Source organism: Apteryx mantelli, chromosome 1 (assembly GCF_036417845.1).
Source record: "Apteryx mantelli isolate bAptMan1 chromosome 1, bAptMan1.hap1, whole genome shotgun sequence".
NCBI classification, from domain to species: domain Eukaryota; kingdom Metazoa; phylum Chordata; class Aves; order Apterygiformes; family Apterygidae; genus Apteryx; species Apteryx mantelli.
In genome coordinates this window covers 17095096-17108578 of record NC_089978.1, presented here as the reverse complement: position 1 = coordinate 17108578, position 13483 = coordinate 17095096, and the positions used below count along the sequence as shown (strand labels likewise).

Below are 13483 nucleotides of genomic sequence, written 5' to 3'. Positions count from 1 at the left end.
AAATATGTTTTAGATTAACAAATTTCTTTATTACAACTTTCTAAATGATTTGCTTCATGATAACAAGATGACAAAATTACTTCAAAATCTATTTGAAAATATTAACTCGAAGATGTTTGATTTAGGATAGGTCTCTAATTTTCATGTAAATGATTACTTTTATTTAATAAGAGAAGCGAACAAGGACATGAGTGTTTATCACAAACAAATCATAGTCCAGTTGCAGTTATTTTCCAAATAAATAACAAAAAAAAAAATTCTATCATGACAAACTTATATCTTTGTAAACTGCTTACTACAGAGATGGAAAAATATTTTAGCAGGCAGAATAAAAAGAGCATACAGCACAAGGCAAGGAAGTTATATGCTTTTGACTGATGCTTATCCTGATAGCTCTTTTCTGTAAGAAGAATTACAGTTTGGCAAGTGGGGTTTCAGAACAGCAGTAAAGGTCACTGGGAAGAGGAGCTGAAAGGGAAGGGAAAAGATGGAAGTTACATGTCCTAAAGGATCATACAGATCTTTCTAGAAATATATTATGAGAAAAAAAACAAGGAAGTATTGACAGAAACATACAAGTGAGTTTCAAAATAAGCATGTTATGAATATAAAACAGGAATAACAGGTAGTGACGTCCGTGAGATGAAGTGTATTTGGTCTAGAGCTGCATAAAGTTTTGATGTGTGAAAAAGGAGTTTGAAATAGACTCCAAAATATAAAGTGAGAGTAAATCACAGACAAGGGAATCTTGGCCAAAGTTACAGAAAAGCATCATGAGGCCAATAATAGCGTCTTGAACTAGAAAGATGCAAGAATCACACAAAGAAGGAAGTTGTAGCAGAGATAAATGGATGGATTATGGAGCTAGAGGGGGAAAAATTATACAAGCAGAGAGGCTGGAGTTAAATTGAAGTAAAGACGATGGTTTGGTTGCAACACAATTCCACTACATATGGCTGTAAAAATTTAAAGTATTTGCAATTACTATCAAAAAAGCATACCCATTCTGATACATATGAGGAAAAGTTAATGAAAAAAGGAATCATCCTTCACTCTACAAGGCATATGAACAAAGATGTGCGTTAAGACTCAGAGTAGTCCTCTCCTGAAACCACAGCATGAGTATACGCAGACAGAGGAAACCTCACACAACCATGCTATCAGCTACAACTCATAATACACAAGGTATTCCCAAATGTGAGAGTATTTTGGAAAGCTGTATGTCAAAAATGTTTTAAATACATACCTGCAAGTGGTTCTGCCTTTTTATCAGCTCTCTTCTTTTACTGCTATTGATAGTACTATATATACGAAGAAATGTCATATACCTGCTGGGGGTTGCTCCATACATTTTACATGATTCATGGATTGTCAAAAATGACTTCAGAAAATCAGAATCACCTGTATAACATAATTTGATAGACAGAAAATAATATAGTCATTCTTATCTCACATAAAATAACTAAGAGCAACACAATATGTTTGTTTGAAAAATGAATGATCAGTTTATAAAACTGAATATATGCAGTGGTTGCTTGTGACAGAAGTCACTGGGCTTGATGATCCAGGATGCACTTTCCAGACTAACGTTCCCATGGGAACAATGACAAAGTCTATGAATCTGCTTGCAAAACCTACTCAGAGTACTTATGCTATCGTCCATGCCCAACACAGCACTGAAATAGTGTGTTTAATAATAAGTAACAATAACTAAAGAACCGCCATACTAATTTGCTCCATGAAAGTATTACCTGAATGTTTTTTCTTAAGTTCCTTATGTGCTTTCCCAGTCTTTTCTTGTTCATCTGAATCATTCAAAAGCATTTCAGGTATCTAAAATTAAACATGATTTTTTTGTACCAAAGATATGTAAAAAGAAAATTTAACATTAAAAAAGTAATAATTTAGTTGCTAATCTAAAAAGACTGAAAATGATAACTTTATTCAGAATAAGGGATTTACAGAATAGTTATTGCATTGAAAAGCTTGATTCCTCCATTCCCTGTAACTGATGATTGCCTGTTCTCTCAAGCAGAGCAGCCTTTGCTGCCTGTAAGATGGAGCAGCTAATTCCCAGAGAACTCTTAAAATAACACAAATGCCAAATAAGTAACAAAAGTATACAGCTCAACAGGAAATCAGACAATCTTAAGCAAAGCTATTGTAGATACAATATCAGAATTAAACAATTCTTAATTCTAAGTCTTTACAGGTTTTTTTCATGGTCTAAGATGGAGAGTGGGCTTACCTTCTTATGTTATCAACTACACAGTGCTAAAAATAAACAAGTATATTCAAAGATTTGGCCACATGACCAAATGAAAAACACTAAGTCATTGCTCAGCCTCCACGTAAAAAAATTTCTACTGAAGTGAAAGCAATATTCTGAAAAACATTTTTTGACTGTGGACAGGGCTGGTCAAAACATTCTTGCCAAAATGAACTTTCAGTAAAACCCAATGTTTAGCACAGATATTTTAAATTTTACTATGTTTTTTCAGGAATATTTTTGAGGATCAGAGCTCTCTTGTCACCCCTGATCATAGAGGGAGGCAGAAAGATGCACAAATTTAAAACATGAGTGTTAAGTTTAAAAACAACCTCTTGTAGTGTATTTTCATTTTACAAGAGGATATGAAAGATTTTATTCATAATCTAGGAAAGAACTTGCGCAAGTTTCAAAACCTCCTGGAGAGTGAAAACAACTTCAGAGTGACCAACCTGTAAAAGGCTGCTCTTCACACACAGAAGGTAGAACAGAGGCCCAATTGCAGGCAGGGGAATCCCACTAATCCGGTTGGAGAAAGGGACACCATGCTCCAGCTGCTCCCAGAGCTATCACAGGAGAGCCATCACCCCATGATCCAGGTGTGAAACCCATCACAATGAGTCAACTGGAGAGGCCAGACCACTTTACAGACCGAGGGGACTACTGCCTAATGGATATGGAGCTCATTAGGGAAGTATAGATATTGTATATATGTACACATGTATATATTTCCCACTAACTGACTTTCATTCTGATCAGTCAGATAGGAGAACAGGATGAAGTCGTTGGTGCTGTTTGTGTTTGTCTGAGCGTTGAGCATCTCTCTCTGTGTTGTTCTTTGGGGCTGGCAATATATATATGTTATGTGTATTGTATACATGTATTTGTGGGTGTGCCTACTGGGAATACATGTTAAGCTTTGCTACTGGTTGAACCTTAGGGCACGGAGCTGTGGCAGCCTTGCTTCCATCAGGGTACCAGATTTGGCAACCTCCTAACATATAAAAGTACTATATATCTTTCTCAAACCTATATGGTGAACATCCTGAAATAAGTAGATTTTGATCCTAAAAAACCCACAATGCCACTATTCCATCAAGCAAAACACTTTACAAAGATTCAAGAATAATACAAGGTTTAAAAGCAATCACAGACCAACATCAACATATAGCATACACATAACAAACCTAGTTTTAAACTAGCTGTCATGCACACTAATAATAGTGCATATCATCAGCATAGGCTAGTTGACCAAATCAGTTTGCTTGCAGCCTATTTGAACATTTTTTTGTGCTTAAATACTGCATTTGCTCAGAGTCAAAGTAGTGAGCATTTTGTTCAACTCAGCCCACAGGAAACCAAAACATACTATTACTGGTGAAATAACACTGCTTAACTGTTCTATATAATTTTCTGTCTTTATAGCACTGCACAAATTAACTAAATAAGCATAGTGACAATTGTTCCTTCACTAATTTAGGTACTTTTTTCTTCTTTACCAGAGCTCAGTTATATAGAGGTATTCTTTTAAACAAATGATATCACAGTTTTTGATTAATGGAATAGTTACAAAATATCAGCAGAGTATACAAACAAACAAATCTTCTAAAATTATTAAAGAACTTTTTTCAAACACTGACTTTACCCTTGCTTTAGTTGAAAAGTATGTGAACACAGAAAGATGGCATTCACAAAATAAAGCTACTAATGTACACTACTTTCCTTCTGCTACTTTCTTTTTACCTTTTTCATACTGTTTTCAGACCAGCCTTCCATCCACAAGACCTGACATTTCTTGTACAGTGCTGGATTACTTTCACAATTTATTGCAAAATTTAAATTGGTACAATCCATGATCAAGACAACATGCAGATTCTGTTGGATCCCTAAAGGAAATGCAACATATAAAAACATTTAGTAGATAGCAATCTGACTACACAATAGACTTATTGCAAATACAACTGATTTTACTGACCTGACATTCAAATACTTATCACAAAATAATTTCTGAAAAAAGATACTATTACACTACACACTATGGCAGCGATGTTTAGAAATGTAACTTAAGAAAGAAATTAACTGAATGCCATGCACTGTCACTGTGTATATCACAGTGTCTTTTTTCTTTAGAAGAGCTGGCAGTATTTAAATGGTTACCACTTATTTACTTTCTAAACAATTTAGAGACAATTAGAAGTACTTCCTGGGCCCTTGAGTACGGCCACCAATTTCTGTTTCAGTCACATTCTTCTATCTATTTCTGAACTATTTTATCTTCCTGTTGGTCTAAGAAAGAAGCACAAATAATTAGGAAACCTCTCTGTAAACATAAAATTTCTTATGACAACTCAAAATCCAAAGTGATTTGTAGGCATAATCATTTTTCCTGAACTTAACTGACAAATAGAGGGAGACTCTGTTATTAGATATACAATCTAAACAAAGCAGAAGAGAATGGAGACACATGCTTTCTTCCTTCCAAATGACTTTCAACAGTAGAATTCGTAACAGCTTTGCAGAACATGGATACAGAATTTCAGATAGGAGATCAATTTTTAAGCTGAGGGTTGTATTCCCTCAAATACCACACTATAATCATTATTCCCTCCTGTTTTTTAATAATTACCTGAAAGTTAAAAATGTACACAAAACAGGGACCATCCTTAGCAATTATTTGTTCATTATTATACCACTTTTGTATCCTTCTGTAATTAATAACTTATAAATTATATAATTCTGATCACATACTGTATGTGAAATAGTTGAAAATGGGCCCTGTAAATCCATCTTGTGAAGCTTGATCCTTCAGAGGAGATAGTAAGGGTTCCAATTCTTCTATTTTATATAGTCCAGGAACTTCTCCTATTTGAAGAATGAATTTAAAATGTCTGATCAAATACACCAGAATTCTTCAAATTCCTCTGAACAGTCAGTCTAGTGAATTTGGCTGTGTGGCAGTATTTACCTCCATACTTTCATCACAAATGATATCATTAAAACAACAAACCAAATGATAGTGATTTCATTTAACAACCTACTTTATATCACTGAAATATACTTTCAACAGCTCCATCAAACCTACCCAAAGATAGTGATCCATAAGAAACAAATCAAAACAGACTTGATAATGCATCCAAAAACAGAAAAATGAAGCAGAGTAGTTCTCTAGGTCCTCTAGAGTCTGAGACTCAGTCACAGGGATTTAGCATTGCATGACAAAAATCTGGTATTGTAAGAAGACTTGAATTTGCACTTGTGAGCCAGCTTCTAAACTACTGTAGTTTTCCAGTCAATGCTTTATCTCAAATTAATTTTAACTGTGATTGACCCATCATACTAGACGGAAAACTGCAATATAAAAATTGTAGAGCTTTTTCTTTTTTTCTTTTGTTTTTGGAGGGGGACAGAGAGACAAGGCAAGCAAAGGAGATTCATAGAACAAAAAATAGAGCCTGTCCAAAAATATTTAGTAAGTCAGATTTAGTCCTTCAACGATCTCTCTGTTCAAGCAACAAAGCTAGATAAGGAAATAAAGTCACTTTTTATTTGTTGTTGTTATTATTATTATTATTTATTATCTTGTTACTTTTGGAAGCTTAAGGATAGGATTTAATCTCTTTCATATAGTGAAACATTGGGACACCTCTAAATTTTAACAAATAAGAAGGCATTACCCATTCTTAATTTAAAAAAGGAAGTTGTAGAGAAGAATACATAATTATTTTGCTATTACAGTACTTTAAAGACTTTTAAAATAAATTACTTCATTTGTAAATTTGAGGATTTGAGAGCACCCCTACTGTAGGGTAGCTTGGAGGATAGCTGAGTTGTTTCATGTACAGGAAGCATTCTAGCTACAATAGCACAGAAAGTTAATTAACCCCTCTGACTTGACTATTTCTAGTATGGATACAAAGTTAGAAAACATCATCTAATTCTGCCCCATTGAACCAACTCTGTGTAGTAAAAATAGCACCATAATCTTTTTGCACTTGTCTGACCCGAAGAGAGTAAACTGTTGATCATCTCAAGGAAGGTGGAGTGGACAAACTGATAGTCTTCAAGTAGTAATACCACCTGTTGTGCTTCAATGCCAGCAAGCTCCATCACCTAGAAGCAGATAAATATTTTAATCTCAGTATACGGAATAAGGGTATTGTTTCATAAGAGAATAATAATCTCTCCATGATTATATATTACCTATATATTTTTCCTGAAGCATCTAGGTTGTTATGCTTATACATCTACAAAAGATTACCTCAGATAACTGAGGTATCAAATATAAAGAACATTCTACCTAGATGCATAGCTTGGTAATGAAAAAATAATTAGAACAGACTCTTTCCTAGAGTATATTAATGTTCCAAATGTGGAAGAGTTAAGCAATTGCATCACCCTTTTGTATGGGCTTAGTTCTGGAATTTTCTTTAGCTGTTCTGAAGGCATTGGCAAATCTTGATTCAAAATTTCCATTTCTTTTTAAATAATGTGTACACTTTCATAAATCACTAAAATTTTCTTTAATTCTGCTACTGTACCAGGCAGAGCCTATTAGGGACAAAATATGAAAATACATACCTGAAAAAAAACTTTCAAATTCACATAGGCTTAGATTTTATAAAGTGCATTACACTCAGAACAAGGGTTCAAGTATCCAAAAAAAGAGAGTTTTGGGCACTTACTACAGAAAACAGTATGTATGTCTGAGCACTAAGAACTTCTAAAAATCTGTTTTTTCATTTAGAATATTTGCATTATGCTTTTCTTAAAACAGCTCCTACACACAATACTTATTTTGTGTCTTTTGAAATTCCCATAACCATTTTTTTTAAAACACAAGCCTACAAAACAACAAAATGTAAGACATTGAGTTACTTACATGTTTAAGATCATTTCTGAATTGCTTCAGCTCATAGCCTCTGGAAATTTTGGGAGTAATCAGAACAGCTCCATGCATATGACTAACTAAAGATGTAACTGTTCGACGACCTACACCACTCCGTCCTGCCAAAAGGAGCGATCCTCCAGGAAAACTTAACACTTTGTCCACTCTGGACATATAATTGATGACTTCTTGGAACAGTAAAATCTCTATCTCTTTTTTGTCTCGCCCATAATGGGTAATACCCTATTAAAAAAGAAACAAAGAAATTTATTCATTCATAATAAATATAAACAGTAAGATAGGAAAACATCCAACATTTAAAGTTTAGAAATGAAAGGTTTGAAAGCTTAAGAGACAAAGCTAATATTCTTTACCAATAAATTATTTATGTGATAGAATTTAGATACCTTGCTTGACCTTATCCAGCAATGAACAGATCACATTATCTTAGTAACGGAATTGTACAACATCCTCAGCACCAGGTCACCCTAGAATTCTTTGATATATTTAAATAGGAATTTATTACTCAATTAATTAAAAATAAATATAGGGCTGGAATGACATCTGACCTGTGGCTTTGACTACAGATTAATACTGGCATGATTTAGAACACTTTTAGGCTGCTAATGCCTGCATAACTTCAGATTATGGGATTCCCTAGCCAAACACACATAATATCAGATCCCAATATTAAATTCTGGCCTCACTATACTTAACTAAACCTCAGCTTCAAAGTCCATCACAATTGTGCAGTCGGAGAAAATAGAAACTCTCTGATTACTGAGGCTACTCTACTTCTTCATTGCCCATAGAGTCTATTGACCACAACTGGGCAATTAAGAAGAGAGGAACAAGTTTCCCATCTGCAAGAGCAGCCATCAAACTTTACCAATAAAGGGCAGATGACCTCAGATCTCTCATCTGAAAATCAGATGAGATTAGTAGAGTTAACATGCTTGCATTTCTTCTTCAGTTTCATTTTTCGTACTTTGCTGTTTAAAAGCATGACAAATCTCCAAGCTATATATCTGCATCTCTTTAAACAGAAATTACTTTAGGAAATTACTAATTTATAAAGGAAACATTTCACAAAACATTTCAATACTCAGAACAATGCATAAACATAAATGTGTATCAGTGTTTCTCAAAATGTTGTCCATTAGACTGTGGTAAGTCACCAGCAAATGACACTTAGGCCCTTCCATTAAAGCAACCTTGATGCATGATACTTCCTCCTGCCTGTCACATAGCATGACAGACTTTCCCTTATTTGACCAAACACAAGAAATGAATCCTCGATCAAATAGCAGACCCCATCCTAGACCTGACATCTGTATGCTACTTCCTGCAAAATATGTCTTTGAATTGCTGCTGTATATTTTTGAAATTAAAGTTGTATTTGTATATATTCCTTAATCTTGACTCACTTTTTTAATAATATCTTTCAGATCTGCTGAGTTTAGCCTGCCAAGTGGCCTCCCATGTGGTGGTAGTGCCTGTCCTGGAGCAATGAATGCTTCATGACAAGCTCCCCAAGTTACATAGAAGATATCTGTGAAAAATAAAAGGAAATATTTAGAAGCACAGGTCCTCAACTTATATGGTATCAGACTGATTGGACTAGGTAGTTCATAATCAAGTATTTCAAGTTTATGTAATACGTCTTAAATGCCTTACCTGCCATATTGTCCAGAACATCTGAGCCCCAGTCACCTTGAAACACTTTCATTAAAACATTATCAAATACAGAGAGTTCTTTCATGCCAACAATTTTGTCACGGAACAAACGATGTGCTTCATAAGCAACAATTTCCAATACATAGTCTACTGTTTGTGTTGATGATCCTACAAAATTTTTATAGAGAGGTTTAAGTTTATATTTTTATAATAAATTCTACAGTTCTCAAATTTTCCATTTCAAAATATGAGATCGAAAATGAGTAAGTGAGATTACATACCACCAGGAGAGCATCAATATGGAAGACATAAGAGAAAAAAGCAAACATTATGAAGTGATTAAGAACATTTTAGTGTATCATTACAAGATAAAATTAAAGACATATTGCTAAAACAAGTTCTCCAGTTTAGTGCCAGCATCCTGTTGGAAATGAACAAGGTGGTGTACACAGAATCAAAATAAACAATGACAAAATATCCAGCAATTAAAACAAACAAACAAAAAATAGGGGAGACTGTTTAAAAGGAGCAAGAAAAAGATTGATAGTAAGTAGTACAGTAATAATAAATCCCCAGAACAGGTAGTGTCTATTATAAAAGGCCATTGGAGTATATAAAACTTCAACATTCCTCTCAGAAATAAGAAGCAAAGTGAGATGAAATTCAGTGAGGAGTAAATGACATGCTGTATTGCTCATCACTGAAAAAGCACAAGCAACTATCACCTTCAGATACAAACAATCAGTCCTTAACAGGTTGAGATTACTTATTCATTGACTGTCAGTGTAGCTTTTCTGCCATCATTTGAGCTACACTGATTTATACCATCTGAGGATCCAAAAAAATTAATGGAATATGAGCATAACATTCTTATCAGTTTTACATGTGTTAAGCCACTTCTCTAGGTAACCCTTTGCTCCAATTAATGTAACAAATAAAATATAATAAGGAGCAGTTGTTCATGATCTGGCAATTTCAAAGGAAGGACAAAAAGAAAACAGAAAGAAGCCTAGGTTGTCTATTTGGAAAAGCACCCAAAATTAAACACATTTCGAGATCATGAGAATATTTAGGCTTTATATAGATATTTATAAATATTTATATAGATGAGGTAGATTTCTATATGTTTACGGGTTGTGATATTCCTCTTTTGTTAAATAGGTCATAGATGGCGTTGTTCCACAGTCACCACATCAGGTATATACAACCAAGCATATAAAGAGAACCATCAGTGGCAAGCCTCTGGGAATCCAAAAGTTGTATCATCAAAAAAAAGAAAAAAAAAAAAAAAGGGAGGGGAGTAATGGGGAAACTACAGGTTCCTACAGAAAAGAACACAGTTCCAACCTACTTCCTTCCCTTAATCTACAAATAGCTCCCACGTGTTTTAAAACATCATACAGGTTTTTATATTTGCTTGCTATATGTTACAGAACAAATTGTTAGACTATCTTTTTCTTCAACTGAGTTACAGATTGTTCATGGTTTAAAAGGAGTACAGTAGGTGAACAAGTTGCAACAGTAAGATCGACATCAAAAATATCTTGGGACATTTTAGAAATGCTTTATCACTGAAAATAGAATTGGTGACTTACCACCTGCTAAATCATATCTGAATAAACCAAGAACCCACTGAGTAAGAATACATGGTGTAAAGAGGTAATGACTGTGATCATCAACTGTGAATTTCGCCCGTACCTAAAAACAGAAGTCAAAAAAAAGATGTTTTAAATTGTAAACCACTTGGAAATATACATTTTTTTTTCTAAAATACCATATAAATTAGGTTTGTATTAAGACTGTATATTTAGATATTTTACTAATGCACACTTTTGGTTTTTTTGAAAAGTGCGAAGATAGTGCAAATTCTGTTTTCTGAATACAGAAGAATTTCTCATAATTAGAACATTTCTTCTGTACCATTTTTGAGGCAAACAACAACTGCATATGTTACCTAGGACTTTCTTAGTGTAGCATTATTATACATAGCACACAATCTTTTCAAAACAATAAATCTTACCAAATATAAAATGCAAAAGAAATATAAATGTGTAATAAAAAACTACATAAATGAATAACATTCACTCACTATAAATGACTTATCATAGAAATACTCAGTCTTCACTCAAAGAGAATATTTGAATTTAGAACTTTAATTGAAAGAATAACTGTCATCATCAGTTATTTAATTCTGGTGTGATGAAATTTAAACTTAGGTTTCTTAGAATACATTGATAATATCATATGAAACTGAAGCTACTTGGTGCCTACAAACTGGCAGCTACACCCACTCTTTGGTCACAAAGACCAGTTTTTTAACATGGTTCTGTATAGACAGGGACATTCTCAGAACATACAGTAAGCCCTTACAGACCCATCCCACCTACCCCAGGAAGACTATTTACAGGATTAGGAGAAGTAAGTATTTAAGTGTTTTGCTAGGCAAAGGTGGCTAAAATTTTGAGTGAGAGGCAGAAAAGGCACTTGTGTGCCTGAACACCTTTTTTAACTGTGTAAAAATTTTAATAGGTAGTCCTTGATGTGCATAAGGGAACATCCTCATAAATCTCTTTGGCATTTATATAGCATCCATAATACCTGAGCACATAACAATCTTTAAAGTATGTTATCTCCTCATTCAGTGTAACAAGATGAAAGTAGGAAAATACTATTATCCACATTTTATAAATCAGGAACTGAAGGTATATATGGGTTAAGATGCTTGCCAAAGTCATACAATAAATTTGTGGCAAAGCAAGAGCCCTTAATGCTTTCCATTTGGTTCTAATATCTAGGAGTCTCTATAAATATATACCTCTTTAATGCTGAGAGCAACCTTACGGAAAAGATAAAACTTTATATTTTAACACTGATAAAACTTTTCAATCTCTTGTTAATATCCAAGGTAATGATTAAACATTTTTATTTCTGAATTCTCCATCTCCAAGAAAAAGAAGTTAATTTTCTATACCTGCTCATACACTTGAACCATAGATCCTGCTAGCTGATGTATTTTTGGTAAAGAACCCCAGGCAGGATGATTCTTTAGGTTTTTCTGTAGTACAGGTTCCAAGTAGGCACTATAAATAGTTTGCAGTTGGTCTCTCTCTGGATAGCTACATGGAAAAAAGACAGAAGAAAATCAATTAATTTCATTCTTAATTTCCTTTTTAAAAACAAAAAGTTTCAAATTTATATCAAAAAGTCCCATGAAATTTCAATGAATAAGACCTCCACCCAGCAGCTAAGTAACATAACTTCTTTTTATTGCTATAGGCAATCCTCATAAATTTTCTAAATACATGTTTAAATGTGCTCAAACTTAACAAAACTTCTTTTCAATTTCTCTAATCCTGTAAACAAACAGCACCTTAACATAAAGCTGCAAAACAGCAGCTTACTGAAAGCAAAGTCATGCAACAGGAAACATATTTCAAACACTTCACTACAGTAGGTAGCTACAGATTGTTCCTTAACTAGTTTCTAATGCCAAGAGGCACCAAATACAATATCAAATCTGAAGATCCCAAAATAATAGAAAACATGAAGGACTAGAAAATGCCCAAAACAATCACAGACCACATCTTTGTACAAATTTAATTCAGCAAGGGCACAAACAGAGGCTAAATCTGAGTTCTCAAAGTCAAATGAGTTTCCACGTACTTACTCGATTGCACAAATACGAACAATAGAAGTAAACCTGGTAGTAAGTTTATGCCTTCCTAATGTTCCCCCAGCAGACATGGAAGCCACAATTTGAATGTTTTCTAAACCAACCCATTCCAGATTTTCATCATAAAATCCTTGGTATGTCAGAACCTTTAATAAATAAATAAATAAATAAATATTTTATTAAAAGTCAATAGTCAATAAGGTATCTTAAAAATATATATATATCACAATTAGTGAGAAGTATAGCGCTACTACTGTTTTCTTAATTGCCAGCAGTATGCTCAGTCCCCGTGTTTTTTTCCGTAATAGAGTCTAAGATGTTAATTCTCAAGCAATTCTAAAATCCTATTAACAAAAAAGTCAGTATCACATGTTGTGAGGTCAAGGGAAAAGCCAATGCAGGCTAGAATTGTCCATAATTAGTCAATAACTCTCCCCTGGAGATGAGTATCTAACATAAAGTTATTGGTTATTGGTTTCTTGTCTTTAACAGGAAAGTAGGCAGCAGGCATCAATGGTAGGAAAGCACTGAAAACTTTACTCTGACCAAGTCTTAAGCATTGAATGGTTTTATATCTGAAAGAAAAAATTATACTAAAAAGGAACAGATCCAGAAAAAAAAAGGATAATACACACAATGTATAAATGAATAATAAAAAAAGAAGTGGTGGGTTACGGTACTCTGAGGCTCTTAATGAAATGTGGAGGAAAAGAAAGGGAGTATGTTAGGCAGGAAAAGTTATCAAAATCCCCATGAAATTACTTTAAATATTACACTTGTACTTACAGTCCATACTGATAAAAGAATGATGTCACATCATTAACTTACACTGTCAAGCATTGCTTAGATTATAACCTATTGGGGTAAGCACTCTTTATTATTTATGGCTACAAGCCCAATAAAAATGTTCTCTTAGTTCTGGCTGACACCTATATATTCTATCAAACTACACATAAAAATAATGTCAATACAGATGCAG

General features: G+C 33.7%; 1 protein-coding gene across 1 annotated transcript in view; it reads right to left on the bottom strand.

Annotated features, from left to right (window-relative positions):
• DYNC2H1 (dynein cytoplasmic 2 heavy chain 1) overlaps nt 1-13483 on the bottom strand; it is a 200611-nt gene that overhangs the window by 147039 nt on the left and 40089 nt on the right. The window contains exons 44-54 of the mRNA XM_013956014.2: nt 12499-12650; nt 11803-11947; nt 10427-10529; nt 8832-8999; nt 8582-8706; nt 7149-7397; nt 6271-6379; nt 5018-5131; nt 4013-4155; nt 1752-1833; nt 1247-1401 (exon numbers count right to left, since the gene is read on the bottom strand). Coding sequence (XP_013811468.2) covers nt 1247-1401; nt 1752-1833; nt 4013-4155; nt 5018-5131; nt 6271-6379; nt 7149-7397; nt 8582-8706; nt 8832-8999; nt 10427-10529; nt 11803-11947; nt 12499-12650 — 1545 coding nt within the window. The remainder of the gene's footprint in view (nt 1-1246; nt 1402-1751; nt 1834-4012; nt 4156-5017; nt 5132-6270; nt 6380-7148; nt 7398-8581; nt 8707-8831; nt 9000-10426; nt 10530-11802; nt 11948-12498; nt 12651-13483) is intronic.